This window comes from Manis javanica, chromosome 7 (genome assembly GCF_040802235.1).
Source record: "Manis javanica isolate MJ-LG chromosome 7, MJ_LKY, whole genome shotgun sequence".
Classification (NCBI taxonomy): Eukaryota; Metazoa; Chordata; class Mammalia; order Pholidota; family Manidae; genus Manis; species Manis javanica.
In genome coordinates this window covers 16,467,469-16,479,963 of record NC_133162.1, presented here as the reverse complement: position 1 = coordinate 16,479,963, position 12,495 = coordinate 16,467,469, and the positions used below count along the sequence as shown (strand labels likewise).

Below are 12,495 nucleotides of genomic sequence, written 5' to 3'. Positions count from 1 at the left end.
TCTGTCTCCTGTGCTTCTCCCAGGAGCCCACAGTCATAATTTTGAAGAGTGACTTCTTTGGGAGGGTGGAAGAAGGATTGGGTTCGAGAGGAAGGGCCTGGTGGAGTTCTGTCCTGCCTTGCTTGCATGAGCTGTTCTTCCATGGCATCCTTGCAAAACCAGCGATGTGTCAGATGCAAAGATGGCTCAGGGACAAGCATGCTGAGTAGTTGGCAGGATGAGACGGGGCATCCCAGTGCTGGGTCGTTGGGTTTGTTTGTCCTTTGCTTGGTGTGTTTTGTTTTCCCACTTATGATTTGCGGCCTCAGTAGCTCTGGTAGAAAGACTTTCCTGGTAACTGGAGGAAAATCATTTAATGTTTGCCCAGTGACCTGGGGGGTGAAGAGAGTTGACAGAGGCTGGAGAAGGGTTGTTCATTCCTTTGGGGACCCTGAGACATTCCTTGAGCTGTGCCCCTGGGGCACTGATCCTATCCCCAGTTACAGAGTTCAGGCCAGGATGCCTACCAGTTGATAAGACACCCAGGGAGGGCAGGGGAGGTCCCTCTGGGGGAGATAAGTCAGGACGAAGTGGGCACACTAGTGGTCTGGAGCCCTGGGCATTAGACTCCTGGCTGACCCCGTGACCTCAGGCTGGCCGTGTCTGCTCTCTCGCTCCTAATTTCCTCCTTGATAAGATGTTAGTTGTAAGTTTCTGCCCATTTATTTCATAGGATTATTGTGAATGTGATTATAAACTCTAAATACTCTCTAGATACGAAGTGATATTATTAGGACCGTTTAGATTGTCATGATTAGAAGGAAAAACATTAACTGTAAGGGTTTCATTTAAAAATCTTGTAATAGCCTACTCTTAGAGAGAGAGGATAAAGCTGTTAAACTGTTTTGCCCAGGTGCCTTGATCCCCCACCCCCTGTGTCCCCACATATTCCTTTTATGTTGAGAAATGGGACAGTAACTTAAGGGAAACATTTCCAAGTTCCTACTATGTTTGGCTTCATTAAAAGAAAGAAAGAAAAAAATCCATCCTAACATCTTAATTTTTTTTTGTGTGTGGCTTTATTTGTTCTCCAAGTTTAGTATATACCCAGTCTTCACCCACCACGACACATGGGTGACCGTGGAGTATCCTCGCGTCTGCTAAATCCCAGCTGGCAGGAATCACACATTCCTGAGTGTGTTTCTCTATACATTCATGCTATCTTAGGTTTTCTGTGGATTTTTCAAAAGAAGTGATTCCTGGGTTATATTTTAACCCACAACAAAGCAGCCTAATCTATCACCTTCTGCATCTGCAGGAAAATTGGTCAAACCAATTCTCTAGTGGTCACCACGAGGAACCTTTCTGAAGACTTCTGAAATAGTCTCACATGATTTCAGTGTTAAGTATATGTAATCAGTGCTGATTTTTGGAAACCTGTTTGTTCCTATATGATTCAGGGTAGAATGAAGTATTAAATTGATCACAACTGCTTACATTTTAACCATTTTGGATAAATTGGGATTCCTGGATCCCCAGGGCAAAATTATTTATTTATTGAAGAAGGGCTGAATTTTCCATATTCTGGTTCTGGGCAATGGAGTAGGTTTAGGGGGAGGCAGCCATGCCTGTTCTTTAACAGATCCGTGTGTATGGATGTGTGCAGATGGTGTGCCTCGCAGCGTGAGCTCCTGAAGAAACGTGTGTGAAGTTGTGGTTCCTTTTGTCCAACTTACTTTTTCCATTTCCCTCTTAGGCTTCTGGTGGGCTTTCCTTTTGTAAAGTTCACTGATGTGAACATCATGTGTTACGGTTTTACCCCTTTTCTGTTGCCCGTTTGTAGTAGAGTTGCATAACCCACGAGGAGGCTGCACGTGGAGCGTGAGAACAAGTCACCTTGCGGGGAGGAAGGGTGAATGAATTTGGGCTGATAGGCCATGGTGGCAGTACTCTCAGTTTTGGGCTCTTAGGCAGAGCACTGACTTTCCATTTTATAAGAAACACAACACATGCAACTTTCCGGCATCAGTGAGTTAGGAAGACTTAGTAGTCATAATCTATCATGAGGATGGGTTCCAATTTGAATTCTTGGATAAAGCACCCCTACGGAGAAATAGCTTGGATTGAAAAGGCTATTTTATTGTTGTACTTACGTAAAGAACAGTGTCTACCAGGCAGGGAAAGGGAGCAAGGCCTTCAAAAATTTTTAAATCAGACCTTTTCTGGGTGAGAGGCTTTCTTTAGGACCTATTTTTCTGAAAGAGATGAGTTTCATTTCCATTTATCAGTCTGTTCAGGCCCCCCAGTGCCCCTTTCCCTTCCTGAACCCTGTATTTCGCCTGAGCCTGTTGCTTGTGCCATCTGTTGGTAGTGGGTAGAGTTGGCACAGCCTGGGCTTCATTCCAACTTTGTGATGTGTGGAAGTAGAACACATTGAAAAGCCCTGGAAAGAGGGGTTTCTGGACCTAGAAAGTTGCTCCCCAGGCACATGGGGACACAGCACCCATGATCTGCGGAATTTCTGCCCAGTGCATCTGTGGTGGTGACTTGATGACACGTAACATGTTGCCGGCTTCTCCTGGGAAGTGGGTGAGAACTTTTGAACACATAAACCTTTTCCAGTCAGAATTGCTCAGGGATTCTCAAACTTCCATTTGGGAAAGGAGAGGTATTATTTTGGTGAGCTTGTGGTCTAGTGGTTAGACCCTGTGACTGGGAGTCATGGCCAGAGAGCTGAGATTCTTTTCCAAGCTTTCCCCCCAAAACTGGAGTCTGCCAGTAATGATTTAATCCAAACGTTACTTTTGGGCCACCGAATGTGCCTTCTGTGTTATTGGGGTTGGCTGTCTGGGTGTCAGGCCCAGTGAAGGACTGTGTCCCGTCTGACCTCTTCAGGCCTTTAAACGTCTATCCCCTAAGCCAGGGGCCACAGCTGTCCTGCTACCTGCTTTTGTGTGGCCTATGAGTTAATAATGGTTCTTGTCATTTTTAAATGGTTGAAATAAAGCAAGAGAATAATATTTCCTGACACAGGAGAATCATATGAAACCCAGTGTTCACCCGTAAATAAAGTTTTATTGGAACACAGCCATGACATAATACATCCGTGTATTCCCTGTGGTTGCTTTTGTGTTACAAAGGCAGAGCTGAGTAGTTTGGATAGACAGTAAGGGTCACAGAGCCTGTGATGTATACTACCTGGTCCTTTGCAGAGAAGGCTTACCAACCCTGCTCTGAGCAAAGGCAGGGGTGCACTCCGCTGGCCTGTCCATCCGTGGAATGAGATGGTTGAGAGACAGGGCTGGGATGCTGCTTTGGTGTTCGATCAGGGAGGTGGAGCTCTGGTGGTTTCATCATCATCATTGATCATCGTCATCATCCTTTGAGTTGTCCTCTTTGTTTAGAAATAAATTGGAGCCGAGACCTCAGCAGCCCCCTCAGGGGGCAGGTCCTCCTTGCCACCCTTGCTGTTGTAGCTGGATTCACAAGGGTTGTGGGTGCCTTTGTGGGAGCAGGTTCTATCAGGCCTGCTCCAACCTAGATCCTGGAGGGAGGGAGGGGCCTACTGATTTGGAAGATCCCTCCCCATTTGCCTTTCCTTTTTTTTAATTGGGGGCGGTGCAGGAAGAGGAATTAGAGATGCATACCTTTTTCTTTTCTGATGACAGTTCAGGTTTTTAAACCACCTGGATTTCCTTTCAGGCCATTGGTGTTGTATATGTTTTGAGACCTGTCCAAAGACAGTTCCAAAGCTTAAGCTCCTTGAGACATATCACATAAAATTCGACTTGGGGAAAAACCCTAATAGGCCAAGAGTAGAACATTATTATTAAACAATGGATGAAACACTTAAGCCAAGATGGCCTTATTATTATTATTGGTTTTTTTTCTTACAAAATGAAAGTGGAGCAGACTGCATTTCAACAGTTTTCAATACAGGAATTCCCACAGCCCCATTTGATTGCAGTTTGTTGAAAAGTTTAATGTTTTTGTAGGCAATTCATAATTTCCACGCTGAACAGCTTAAAAGGAAGAGAGCTGGAGCCCAGTGTTGTTTTTATAGCAGGATGGTGGGAACTTTTTTTTCTTCCACAAAAGGATATAAAACCGAAGTGGAACTGTTCGGAAAATGTGGCATTGTGTTCCAGCCCTTTTGTAAATCCATGGACACCTCCTCCTTCAGGTCTTCCTTTAGGACCCAACAGAATAGAATTTCCTGCTGCCTAAGTGTCTCCAGGAAGGAAAAGATTTTCCTGTAGGCTGTAATAGTACCTAATTTCCTTTTTCTTCCTTTTATTTATTTATTTTCCCTATTAATAAGGACCAATTGTAGAAGATGAAGTAAACTGGGAAACCTGTCACTTTTGCAGGAGGTTAATAACTTCCTTTAAAAAATCCTGACATAATACTTATTTCCCCAAAAGGAACCTCGTCAGCCTAAATGCCAGTTAAGATCTAACGAAGGGCATGGATTTGTGGGGACCCAGCCCTTCTGTGGGATCAAGTTGCACTGGGACTGAATGGTTAGGGCTGTCACTGCAGAGTCCCTGCAAGTCGACGGGACTGGGGCTGTCTTCCTCCACCATCTGGATCTGGTTAGCTCTCTCTGGGCAGCAGGGCCGAGTCTCATTTCCTCCAACCAGTAATGTTATATAGGCAGTGATCCTGGGCTGCCCTAACATAATTGAAAATTATGTGTATTGTAGGCTCGGAGCGCTGAAATGTAGGCTCATAAAAATATGTGGTGCAGGTAGCCTGCGGAGATTGGATATGGCACACAATGAAGCTTTTATGTAAAGTAAGAATTATAAGACTCCGCATTAATATTGCATTATGGGTATGACAGTTCTTGGGCGGGGGTGGGGGAGTCCTGAGGGCAGACCTGCCACCTTAAACAAAACCTCAATTTCTGAATTCTACAGGGCTGGTGTTTAGATGCAATCAAATCAGTTTTGCAGATGGCCAAAGATGACCATGAATCCTCACCCTCCCTATTGAGGATGACACGAAGGGTGGGTGTGTGGCGAGTCAGTGTGGCACTTTTCTTAACAGGTTTTTATGAGATGGAGAGGTGAGTGTTGGCAGGTGTCCATTTTGGTTGGCCTCAAGGAAATGACTCTATTGAGTGGTTTTGACCGGGAAGGCCCATGTATTTATGTGGCAAGTGAGAATGGGAAGAAGTCAGGGTGAGACGGGGCAGAATAAATTCCCAGAGCCCCCTGGCTTGAGTTACAGGGCTGAGGGAAGCCAGGGAAACACTTACTTCAGTGGCTCTCAACTTGGGATGATACTGGCCCCGACAAAGATATTTGGAAATGGTTCACTTATGTGGGTGACTGGGGGGCAGGGGATGCCTGCTGGTATTCAGGGTCTGAGGGCTCAGAGTCCTAGAAGTCCTTCAGTGCTTGGGGCGGCTCCTCAGCCACCCCCATCACAGATAGGACAGCTCCTCCAGTTGACAGCTCCTCTGTGACAGAGATCACAGAAGCAAAGGGATTTGGTGCACGGTCTTTTCACAAGTGACCAGAATCAGTAACCAGTTTCCTCACCACTGCAGGCTTCTAGGCAACAGCTCTGAAGTTTAGAAGTCACTGCAACTTTGTGGAGATAGATCTAGGATGGTAAATGACTGCACTTGAGCAGGTAGCTCATAGGCAGGGATCTTCCAGTTTTAGGGATAACTGAGTTTGCTTTTAATTTGCTGTTGTATCTTTAAGAAACCCATGGAGGAGCTTTTGGATGACTCTGGTCCTTCCATCTCACATAGTTTTTGAGCAAACCCTTCCTTCTTTCTGGACAGCCCTTTGCTTTCCTTTTTCTTTATGTTGAAATCTTTCTGACTTAACAAGACCTACTCTGGGTAGCCTTCCTCCGTGTCTTTGCTTAGAAATACCGTCTTCTTTCTTTGCGTTCCCTAACACAATTCTCCGAGTCTTGGCCGCAATTTCCGCACATTCTGTCTTGACTTACCTGCCTCTGAGTTGGCTCTGTCACGTGCATAAGCTCCCTGAAGGCATGCATCTTTATATGCTCATAATGCTTGGCAAGAAGGCTGTGCACAAAGAAAGTTTTAATCAGGGTTCATTGAATAAAACTTCGTGTAGAATTAGTATTAAAATCAGCCATAAATTTTGTTTTGGGTTTCTGACAAGCTCAAGATGGCTTCTTCTAAACCCGCCAAGCATTAACTAATGTATTAATCAGCTGGCCTTTGGAGGTACAATGGCCAGTGTTGATGTCCTTATTAAATCTTAGCATTTTGTCTTAGTTTTGTTCAGTTGTCTAAAGATTTCCTGAGTGAAACTAGTGACTAGGTAATCCACCTCGCCGGTTGCTCAAAATTCTTCTGAAAACTGATGTGTCACTTTTGACAGAAGTAGCTCCCTTTCCCATGTGCCATGAGTTCATGTTCTACCTCAGAGAGGGCAGAAGTAAATGTAATTGGCTTATACCTTTATTTTTCTCTTTGTAGTAAACCTGTAAGTATTTAAGAATTTCCCTGGTCTCTTGAGATGAGTGTTTAAATTTGCATTGTGTCCTGTTTGTATATCTTTTATCAAGAAATATTTGTTATATAAGCTTTTGGGTTGGATGAGGAATTCTATCCTCACTTGAGCAGCTTCTACTAATAGACAGTTGCATATATACACTGAACTTTAAAGTGAAGGATGATGGCATTTTAGAAATGAAGGTTGATGACAAGCAAATTTGGAATTGATGGTCTGCTAGGACACCTGGTTTGAGATTCCTGTTTGCTTTCTTCCTCGGGAAGAGTTCTGTCCTATCGTCCGTTGTTCCCCCCACATGCACCCTGCCCCCACCTCAATGAATTAGCATTAATGAAATCATTTTATTTGAAGTCTGTCTGAATGCAAAGACAAAACCATAGTTACTAGTCATATTGATGTTCTATATTGTACCTATTGAACATGAACTCTAAGGAAGAAGCTATTGGCATTGCAAGCATGACCTTGCTGTTGTTGGTGATGGTGTTATTTGCATGCTTTTGTGCTTTGCAGTGGTATTTGCAGGCTTTTCAGTTCTTCAGTTTCTGATCCACGTATCAAGTACCCCAAGAGTTACCTCTTGGAATAGATAGTTTGTATTTCTTTCCTGAATTCATTTTCCATGTTCATTTTGTTTCCTCCCTCCAGTATCTCCAGATGAAATGGCCACTGCTTGATGTCCAGGCTGGAACCCTCCAGAGCAGACAAGCCCTCAAGGATGCCCGTTCTCCATCGCCAGCACATATTGTTGTAAGTGACCTTACAAAGGCGGTCGCTTCCTTTATTGGGGTGGAGATGAAGAAAATGCTCTTTGGTTGGTACTTGTTTCATCAGTTTAATCAGGCCTTGTTTAATCAGTTTTTCTTTCTTTAAAAAAATTCTTTTGGAATATTCTTGGATATGGTTTATAGGTAGAAGGTACTTGTTTTCTGTTATTGGACCTTAGCGAAAGTTACCTACCCAGAAATTTTCCAAACCCTCCTACCACCTTTTTCTGCTAGTATTTTGTTAGTCTAGCCTTGCAGGCTCCTGTTAATGGGGCACAGTCATCATGGTTTTGGGGAGACTGGAAATGGTGTCAAAGCAATTTAAAAAAATCAAGTACCCAAACCCTTTCCTAAAAAAGTCATTTTGAGAGGTGAGTTACAGAGGAGGAATTAGAAAATTTTAAAAATTCCCTGGATTTGAGACTTTCCAACTCCGTCTTCCCCTAATTTATTTTAATTGTTGGAAAGTAACATTCTATATTAACATCAGAAAAAAATTTCTGATCTGACTGACTGTAAACCTAGAATAGAAATGAACTTGGAAAGGCTTAAATTAAATGTAATCTGTACATCCATGGCTTTGAAAGTATGTGGGTTTAATATAGGAAACATTTGTTTTTAGTACTAAGAGACTGTAACATAAAGTGTATGTCTACATATATTTTTAATGCAGTCTTAGGATTTTGTGGGCTCTGAAAGTAAAATTTATAAATTAACCTCTTGAGAAGATAGCTCAGCCTTATTAGAATATTCTCTTCTATATATTTATATCATGAGCTGGACTTCATACTTTTGAAATAATTAATGGAAGACATTTTTATAACGAATCCATGACAGGTAGAATTATGCAAAGCATGAAACAATTCATGTATTTTTAATTTAAGTATCACAAAACATTATCTGTTACTAAACGTTGCCTCTGTGTTACTTATAATTTCTAAAAATGGCAAAATAATTTTCTTAAGTAGGAAAAATCTTAAGATGCATTGTGTCAAATTGTAGGCTAACTGCCTCCTTATTTTGTAGCTTGTTATAAATGAGTATATAATGAATTATTCCTCTATGACATGAAAAATAAATACATATATATGTTTGTATGTGTGTATATATCACAAAGTAATTTATTTCCATAAAACCACATCTTGAGTCACTGTTTGTGGAAATGTCTTATAAATTCTTATGTTATAAATGAGGCATATGGAAAGAAGGTTGACATTTTCCAGAAGCTTCCTCCTTCCTCTAACCCCACAGTAAGATGGATGCTTATAATTACAAGTGCTCCCATAATGTCAAGATTTCAGGACTGGATGTGACCTTAGATCATCTAGTCCCAACCTACTGTCAGAAAAGGAAACAGGCCCAGAGATGCCTTGAGTGAATTGCCCAATGTCACACACTGAGTTAGTGGCCAGAGCGAGCACTGGACCCAGTTCTCTGCTCCCTCTCCAAGGCCTTGTGGCATGTTCTTTCCTAGGAAAGTAGAAGATAACTTCCCGTGGCTGGTTCTGTTTTGCTCTTAATTGGGTCATCAGCAGGGACTGTATCACAGGTGTAAAGAAGTTGTCAGCATGGGGTCCTGATGCAGGTTTCTCCTAGAAAAGAGAATGCCATATACAAAATATTTTAACACTATACAAATATTTTTTAAAAGGTGTAATGTTACAGAGTCCTAGAGGCTAGAATGTGAAAGCATATCCTTTTGACTTTTCCTGCCTCCCCAGATTTCCCATTGTGGGTTTAGGCTTTGCAACTCATTTTTTCTGCTTTTAGAAATGCTTGGCAGGGCTCCCCACATTTACTTTTTAAAGCTTTTCTCTTTGAATGGGGAAAGAAGATGCAGTTCTTAGAAGTGATTCAGAGTGGACACAGTCCCTCGTGGGTGTGGCTTGGAGGTCTGTGGGCCATACGGGTGAGCATCACTCTTGTGCAAGACTGCGGGTCTGTCTATTCAGAGAGAGGCAGATGATGGCCTCCTGTGCCCCCACCTGCCCTCCGAATTCCCATAGGAAGAGCTGTCTCATTTAGGCCTGAAGACCTAATTTTCCGGGGTAGAAATTAGCAATCTGAGGAGATGGTAAAATATTTTTTTCCAGAGCCAGAGTGGATTTTGGCTGGGGGATCTGTAAGGTTCCTTTTTCCTCCGCTGTTTATTAGAAGGCATGTTTACCATAGCAACCACTTTGGAGCACATACCACACTTTAGATGGAGACCCCGTCCAGGGGAACCACAGCTGGCAAGTATAATATGATCTTGTGTGCTTTCTGCTGTGCTCCTGGGGACCTGGGGAATGGCCACTGGGTAAAGGTTATGGGCTGGTGGGGGAAGGTGGGCGCTGGAGCTGGACAGAGGAGAAAGGCCAGAAGCTTGGATAGGAGGAAACCAAATTTGTGAAATACTTTATGCTTGTGGCAGCTGAATGGGATCTTCTGATTATATGAGTCTGCCCTTTAACTGCACTTCTGCGATCTTCCCCTGACACTGATGGGTGAGGGGGGGTAGTAGAGGGAGATGGGGGAACAGGGTGGAGGAAAGGGTGACAGTGTCAACTTCATCCATCTGGTCCCACGCAGTTTTGGGGATTGAGGAGTCATATCCCATGGGACTATACATTTATGTGACCTTTTCACTGGATGCTGGGCAGTGTGTCGACCAAAACCAGCTTAGCAGGTACAGAGTGTCTGTATGTAAAAGGGAGCATTCTGGATTAGGGCTGATGGGCCATTTGGGTTTTGTGCAGCTCACCCATTGGCCAGAACAGTCTGGTTCATGTTCACCTTCGCTGACAAGCGGCTAACTTTCTTCCAGACGTTGGGCTCTGCCTGGGCTTTTATATTTCATTCTTTTACATAAGCATTGTCACATCACAGTGTTTCATCAGATGTGTTTCAAAATAATTGTCTAAGGATTGCTTCCTAATTTCTCTGAAATTTGGATTTATTGTAATTCCTAGACCAAGCTATTTCATAATTATTTCTGATGTTTTCTTTTGAAACTAGAGAAGTGTTCAGTGTTTGTTAGTAATCATTGGAGACTATAACTCACAGGTTGCTAAGAAAATAACTTTCTGCATTACCCATTTGGGGCAGAATACTCATAAGGGGATTTAAAGCATTTTGTCAGAATATTTTAATCTGGATTTTTTTCATGTGGTACAAGGGTTACCACTTTATAAAAAATTGATGCGTAGAATAAAATGTTCTTAAAAGTGGAGTTGAGTTGATTAAATAATATTTAAATTAAGAAACAAGCCCCACAAATTTAGTTCTAATAACTGATACAGCATCTTGTTTATTATAATTCAGTGGCTCTTAATCTGTGATCAGAAGAGAAAGGATATGGTCCCCCGGGATAATGTCTTGATCTTTTTTTTTTTTGGTGGCTGGCCCCCAAAAATGTACAGAACAAATCGATCTCTCCCTCCCTCAACTCCACTTTCCCTCTCCCCCTATCCTCTCCCACACCTCCTAGAAATGCATCAACTTCTGAAAGTCACGAATTCCAGGATCCTCCCCTTTTCCTCTTGTCCCTAGTCCCATTTTCTAATTCACATAACTAGCTCATATGTCTTTTTGTGTCGCAGTACTAAATTTGTATTTTTAATTCTTTGTTCTCCCCCAACCCCTTCCAAAATGAGTGCTGAGTGGTGGTGTTTGAGTCTCTGCCGGCCCGCGTCCAGCGGATGGCAAGTGTGCCGTTCGAGCAGCTCCCTGCACACAGCTCCCGGTGTCTTTGCTGTGCAAAGACTTTGACTGAACTTCCTTTGTCTGCACCAAAAAAAGATTCTGTCCCTTAAGTGATGGTATTTTGGTATAGTATGTATCTTACAAAAATGCAAAAGGCTTCATAAGTTCCTACCATTTTATCTTGGGGGGGTTTCCTTTTGAAGTTGATGTGGAATTTTACCTTTGGGTGGATTTCCCTTGGTTCGTAGTCTTGTGAGTTTTGCTGTGTGATGAGGACTGAGATGTGGGATAGGAAAGCAGCCTGAGTCTGAGGGGCAAAGCCCGTCAGACTGTGGTGGTTTGTTTATTTTTTTGTTACTGCGTAAATGCCAAAGGAAAGCAGAAAACTTAGGAAATACATAGCATGATGGTGGCAAGTGGCACGTCAGCACGGTCTCCACTGTCTCCACTGTCTGCGTTGAGCATTTTCAAGAAAGCTTAGAGGGCATGGAAAGCATTTTGCTTTTTGTTTCTGAAAGTTCAGGGGCGGAGAAACACCTACTCATAGTTAATAACAGAAAACGACTTTGAGAGCATCCTCCTAGTTGGGAACTGCATGTGGATGTTTTGATGGGTCCTTCCTGGCAGTTGGTGTGTGCTCAGCGCCTCTGTGCTGGGTGCTGAGGCCCTGCAAACCGGTGCGGCACCTGCCTTTGTGGGAGGTGGTGCCCGGTGCCATGAGGAGTACAGGGCCCGTGCGGGTATGATCAAGGAGGCAGGATTTCCACTGGGAAGTTGGTCAGGCAATGCCCCCCACCCTGAAATGGCATTTAAAATGAGATCTGAGGGATCACCTGGAGCTGGCCAGGTGATGGTATGGGCGAAAGGCTGGGAGGTGGAGAACACTCGGTGGGAAGAGGGGCACACATGTGTGGAAGTCCTAAGTCCTAAAGGAAAAAGCCCTTGGCTGTGAGAGAAGCTGCAAGCTGGCTATGGGGCTGCATGTCCTGAGGGTGTAGGTAGGGTGGCATGGGCAGGATATGGCGAGGAGTGGCCTTTAGCCCTAACCACCATGGGGGGTCATTGAGGGAGGTGGCTTGTGTTAAGCAACTGGCAGTGGGGATTATAGTGAAAGTGGATGCATGTGGAGGGAACATCAGGTGAACTTGCTGATGGATTAGATATTGGCCTTGAGGGAGAAAGGAGAATCAGAGGTAGGTGGGTGGAGATGCCATTCACTGAATAGGAACTATTAGAAGGACCAAGTTTGGGGAAGTGTTGTCTTTCTATTTTTATTTTATTTATTTTCATTCCAGCTTTATTGAGATATAATTGACATATAGCATTTGTAAGTTTAAGGTGCACAATTTGTTGATTTGATACCCTCGTACACTGTAAAAGGATTACTGCCATAGGGGTAGCTAGCACCCCCGTCTTGTCCCATAATTACCATTCCTTCTTGTTGTGAGAATGTTTAAAATGTACTCTTAGCAACTGTCAAGTCTCTAATACAGTACTGTTAATTATAATCACTGTGCTATATTTTAGTTCCCCAGTACTTACTCATTTTATAACTGGAG

General features: G+C 43.3%; 1 protein-coding gene across 50 annotated transcripts in view; it reads left to right on the top strand.

Annotated features, from left to right (window-relative positions):
* TCF7L2 (transcription factor 7 like 2) overlaps positions 1 to 12,495 on the top strand; it is a 189,516-nt gene that overhangs the window by 65,341 nt on the left and 111,680 nt on the right. For all 50 annotated transcript variants that reach the window (XM_037011278.2, XM_037011274.2, XM_073240409.1 and 47 more), the window contains one exon: positions 7,134 to 7,235. In XM_037011278.2, coding sequence (XP_036867173.1) covers positions 7,134 to 7,235 — 102 coding nt within the window. The remainder of the gene's footprint in view (positions 1 to 7,133; positions 7,236 to 12,495) is intronic.